The 5,639-nt window shown below is 52.1% G+C and overlaps 1 protein-coding gene across 1 annotated transcript in view; it reads left to right on the forward strand.

Annotated features, from left to right (window-relative positions):
• Nucleotides 1–5,639, forward strand: part of MMP11 (matrix metallopeptidase 11 (stromelysin 3)) — a 30,114-nt gene that overhangs the window by 21,140 nt on the left and 3,335 nt on the right. The window contains exons 3-6 of the mRNA XM_010004846.1: nucleotides 1,081–1,224; nucleotides 2,259–2,392; nucleotides 4,932–5,179; nucleotides 5,512–5,638. Of these exons, the coding sequence (XP_010003148.1) occupies nucleotides 1,081–1,224; nucleotides 2,259–2,392; nucleotides 4,932–5,179; nucleotides 5,512–5,638 (653 nt within the window). The remainder of the gene's footprint in view (nucleotides 1–1,080; nucleotides 1,225–2,258; nucleotides 2,393–4,931; nucleotides 5,180–5,511; nucleotide 5,639) is intronic.

Here is a 5,639-nt window from a genome sequence, read left to right on the forward strand (position 1 = left end):
CCCCCCCCACCCTGATGCTCCGTGGGGCGCAGCTCTGACCGCGGGGGGGAAGCCCTAAAACGAGGAGGGGAGCCACATGCTGACCCACCCGTGGGGTCCCACCCAGCACCTCCCCATCCCCTCACGCACAGGCTGCTGTAAGCACAGCTGCCCACCCCCCGGGCCCTTACCCCTCGCTCAGCCCCACATCAACACCCCCATGCCCATAACTTCATTTCCCTGCACCAAACCCCAGACACACGCCAAGCTGAGCCTCTACCCCTGGGCTTCTCCTGCTGTGCCTTTGCTTCCCCGGCCACCCCGCTGTGGGCTCACTTCACAGTTTATTTTAAAAAGGCCTTTTAATTCGGCTGTTATTGATGTTCCCATAAACACGACTTCAGCATCAAGTTTTGCCCCAGTCACGCCACACATTCTCAACTGTGAATCTCCTCAACAGGCTGGTGGGAGGGTTGTGCTGCCTCCCCAGTTGCCCAGAGGGGCACGAGTGGAGAGGTGAGCACACTCGTATGGACTTTGACAGCATGTAAAGCATCTTTGTTTAATTAAGTGTGGGAGACAGTTCCTCATAGTGTTAGGAGGTGATAGATAACACAAAGGCTTCTTCCTTTTTTTTCCCTCCCCCTGGGGCAGACTGTACAGTCTGCTGGTGTTATAGGAGAGCACAAGAGGAAGCAGCTACTCTGAGTGAGTCCAGGTTTCCAGGGGCAAAAAGTGCAGAGACTGAGGAGGAGAAACCACATCACACCACTCCCAGACACCTCTGTGGGGCTGGACTCACAGGGGCCCAACCTGGGAAATGCTGCATCACTCCAGAAACACATGCATCTGCAAAGCTCTTCAGAGAGCTCACCCCTGGGCCCACCAGTGGGGGGGTTTCAACACTGATGGGATTTATCTGCTGCACATGTTGCTTGGAAGAGGGTGCTGGGGCAGTGCTTGTATGGATTGGAGATGTTCTGGTGCTCAGAGAGAGTGGCAGCCCCAGTGACACTGACCCCACAGCCAGTGTCATCATGACAGCAGTGGCCGTGGGACAAGAGGTGATGCTCTCCTCATCCAGTGTCTGTTGCTTTTCAGAATTATCGGGTTCCCGTGGCAACTTGTAAAAGCTAAAGTGAGAAGGACCATCAAGGAAGCTTTGAAAGTCTGGAGCGACGTGACCCCGCTGACCTTCACCGAGGTGCAGGAGGGCCGGGCTGACATTGTCATTGATTTTACCAGGTAAGCACAGTGGGCAGCAGCATCCTCCTCCCAGACAGGGCAGAGCCTTGCAGCCAAGACCTCTCTAACCAAAGCTGTGAGCTGCCAGCACACAACTTATTTTCTTCAGTGGAGTCTCATATTTCTGCTTTCAGACACTGGGATTTTTTGGTTTTGTTTTTTCTTTGTCAGTCGTGGGCTGCTTGGTGTAAGTGCAGCTGTTCCACGCTGGCTCTGCACAGCACCATTACTGATCATTCATTAATTTTCCTGGTACATTTACATTTCTCTGCCCACAGGCTGTTTTCCTAAGCGTTTGTTTTGACTTTTCATCTTCAGGTCCTCCATCCTGTCCCTTGACTGAACGACGTAACTGTCTGCCCCAAGACAAATATAGTTTCTTGGTTAAATGAATCTTGGCCCCCAGCCTGAAATTCACTTTTGGCAAAATACACACGGGGGCAAAGACTTTGCTCTGCACATGTTTGCACAAAGCTATTACAGGCGGTGGAGACCGTTCAAGCAGTGATGTGTTTTGCATGCTGTGTACTTGCCTGTGCTTCCCTCAGCTTTCTAAAGTGGCCACATCTCTCAGGGGTTTCCTTCACTAGTCAACAGCACGCTTGGCTTGAGGGAGGACCTGAGGGCTTGGCTGGGTCTGTTGCCACTGCCCCTCTTCACCCTCCATGGCTCAGCTATGTCAACTTAATCTTGGCTCAAGCAGCCACCTCCTGAATTCTTTAGGCTCCATGATCAGCTTAGGGCTGGAAGCTGAACAAGGGGAGGAGAGAAACATCCCTGAGAAAACATGAACTCCCCAGGGCTTGGTGTGACCAAGCTCTGCTTCCTCAGTGCCCTGATGCATAACTGAGTTTGTGGCAAAGGGCTCACAACAAGTCAATCTGGACTGGTGGGATGAACTTGGGGTGGGAGCGAGAGCTGCTGCCTCCTGGCAGTGGCTCCCCACCTTTGGCCAGATGCTGCTGCTCACAGGAGGTACCTGGCCATGTGCCTGAGGTGCTGTGTGTCTGAGGTGCAGTGTGTCTTCCCTCCAGGTACTGGCATGGAGATAACTTGCCTTTTGATGGCCCCGGAGGGATCCTGGCACACGCCTTCTTCCCCAAGACACACCGGGAGGGCGACGTCCATTTTGACTATGACGAGACCTGGACGATTGGGAACAACCTGGGTATGGTGCTGTTTCAGGGCAGGGATGCCTATCAGGGCACTTGGAAATTATTCAGTTGTGGTGTGAACAGGAATCCTGTACAGCTGAGAGGCAGCAAGAACTCTTGTGGCGTGCATTGTTGTCTCCCTACAGCTTACAACCCTACTAGTAGTATTCAGGTCTTTTCTGGTCACCCTTCAGCCACAGCAAAGCCTGTGTCCACCATCAGGACCCTGGTTTCCCAGTGGGCTTCCCCTGTGCAGAGGAACCAAGAAAGACACATCTGAGATGGCTCCCCTGCTACTTGGGAATTGCACCCAGCACTGGCTGGAGCAGTTAGAAATAAAGCAGGGAAGGGATGAAGGAAAACTGAGGCTCAAGCACCAGCTGACACAGTTGTCTTCCAAAGGACAGCCCTGGCCTCAGCCTCTGCACACACTGTTCACCGCCTGCCTGGAAAGTATTTTCTCATTGAACAAGTCCATAAAGGGAAACCACCCAGGATCCAGCTCTGCCCCTGTGGCCTGGGAATGCTCTGACCACAAAACACCACATCAAGTCAAGACTCATTTTCTTTATTTTCCTTTTGCTAATAATAGATCCAAGCTGGTAGCTCTCTGCTTGGGCACTCAGGGCCCAGTGTCACAGTATATCATGAGATACTGCAGTACTGCCTGGGACCATCTGAATCAGTGCCCAGAGTATCAGTTTCTGCAAGACCTGCCAAAATTAACCCAGGTCTGCCCCTCCCCAGTTTATCTACGGGGACAAAGACACAACTGCAAAGCTCAAATTAAACCCCTGCCTCTCTGGGGTTTCCCCAAGGACTTTGTCCATGTCAATGTTCAGTGCTCAGATGAGCTCCTCCAAAGCCCACTGTACTGCCAGCTGTACATCAACTTGAGCCTCTGTGTGGGGCACAGGTCTGCTACATCTCTAACCTTGTTCATGCTGACCCAAAACAAGAATGACAGAGCACCAGATCTTTCTGCAGAGCATTTCTGCTCCTTAGGCAAGGGTGGTCTCTGCCATTTTTCACCCTCTTTTGGGGCTACTTGCATTGTTGAACAATTGCCTACATTCTCCCACAAAGACAGTGTTGGAGGCAAACCAGGGACTGAAAAAGGGGGCCAGTTCCCATCAGAATCCAGACCTCTTCCATGGCCTTTTTTTCCCCCCTGTCTTCCATAAATAAATGTTGTAAAAGCTCTTTGCAGATAATTGCCATTTAATATGCTGAAAAGAGCCATATGATATAAACATGGATGATAAACATGATATAAACCTTGTTCCAGCTCTCAGCAAGACTGGGAAATCCTTGGCTCCATTTACAGGTGGGAAAGCAGAAGTATGAAGAGAGCTAAGGTGTGCCCAGGGGTCACTCCAGAGCCATACAGGAAGCAGGACTCCCCATGGAGGACCTTGTGAGGGACCCAGTGCTAGTCCCCAGCACAGCTCCTTCAGATGTGCTGTTGTTCACCTCCCCAAGAGAAGTGGACAATAGTACAGCCCATCTGCCAACACTGGAAAGCAACGAGTGAGGAGCCTGCCAAACTAAACAGAAGAGTCTGAAAGTTTGTAATAAATCACTGACTTAGAAATCCCACTTTCTCAGCTGACCTAGATGTGTCCATTTAATTGGGTCAGTGCTGTGCAAATTCATTGCTTCCACCTAAAGCTGACCAGCAGAGAAAGATGGGAAGACCTTCCCCTTTGCCCTTCCGAGGTGCTTCTCTCAGCTGCACCCCCATGTACTGTCCCATCCCAGTGCTGAGCAGTGACCTGCTCCCCTGGAGCCAGCAGGAAATCCTGCTTGGAGCAGCGAGACTGCCTGACTCACATCCCTGCCTTTCACATCACTAGGGCTGCAGCTCAGAGGATTTCTGGCTGAAAGCAAGAGAATGAATATGCTGGGACTTGTCAACAAACAGCCTCACTCACAAGTTTCCCTGATTAATAGGCCTCTTTTCCAGCCTTCCCTGAAACATACCAACTTCAAAAAGGATCCATTGGAAGCTAAACACCTGCCAAGTGATATATTTTTGCATACTGAAACCCATGTCCCCCCCTCCTTTCCTAGACACTCCAAGCTCATGAATTCTTTAACATGATCTCCCATAAATCTGTTTGAATCTAGTGAAGAAGGCTTGACACTAGATCATTTTAAATGGATTTATTTCTAAATGTCTTCTTCTCGCTACAATCTACACACAAGCAATAAATGAGCTCCCTCTGCCTGTGGGACAATGGCCATTAGCAAGTTTTAATCCTCACTGATGCAGGTACCTTCCACAGTGGATGTGGACCTGATATGCTGTAGCTGTAGCCAACAACTGCTGCAAGGCCAGGTGGACAAAGCCCAACCTTACCACCCCAGCAACTCCTTCTATGGGCAAGATTTCTTTCTCCATGCAGATTTCTTCTGTCCAAAAGCACACAGAAAACCCTTTTCTTTCTGATAGCTAATGGGGTACAGAAGCTGATGATGGGTAGGGAGCCTAGGAGGCAAATGAGCCCCACACAAGCAGGCAGAAGTATCCCCCATCTTTTCCCTTTGCAGGCACTGACCTTCTCCAGGTGGCTGCTCATGAGTTTGGCCATGTCCTGGGCCTGCAGCACACAGCTGTCTCCAAGTCACTGATGTCTCCTTTCTACATCTTCCGCTACCCGCTGAGCCTGAGTGAGGATGACAAGCAAGGTATCCAGTACCTCTATGGGAAACCCAAACTGGATCCTGACCCAACCCCAACTCAGCCAGCAGAGCTGCCCCAGCCAGACCTCGAAACAAATGAGATCACCAACGTGGAGGTGAGTGAACAGCTTGGCTGTGTCCTCCTCTAGCACCACAGCTTGTTCCCAGCTGCTGGGGCTGTCCTCGCTGTGGGGCCAGCAGCAGCCTCACCCCTGCTTTGGTGTCTGTGCCTTCCACCCATGCTGCTGAGCCCTGGTCCAGACCCCACAGCTGGCACTGCCAGCCAGCCCGGGACATGCAGGGAGGGGATCTTTGGGCAGCACGTGCCCAACCAAAACTAGCTGAAAGCAGGAGAGTTCCCTGGACACAGGGATGTCCCCTCAGCTGAGCCCAGCCTGGGCGAGGGGGCCTCCTGGCAGGCCAGGCAGTGACCACCCTGCTCTGGCAGTCTGTGCAGCCCCAGGCCTGCGACACGGCTTTCGACGCCGCCTCCACCATCCGAGGGGAGTTGTTCTTCTTCAAGTCCCGCTACGTGTGGCGGCTCCGGGCTGGAAAGCTGCAGGATGGCTACCCAGC

The sequence above is a fragment of the Chaetura pelagica genome, unplaced genomic scaffold, assembly GCF_000747805.2.
Source record: "Chaetura pelagica isolate M959 unplaced genomic scaffold, ChaPel_1.0 scaffold249, whole genome shotgun sequence".
Classification (NCBI taxonomy): Eukaryota; Metazoa; Chordata; class Aves; order Apodiformes; family Apodidae; genus Chaetura; species Chaetura pelagica.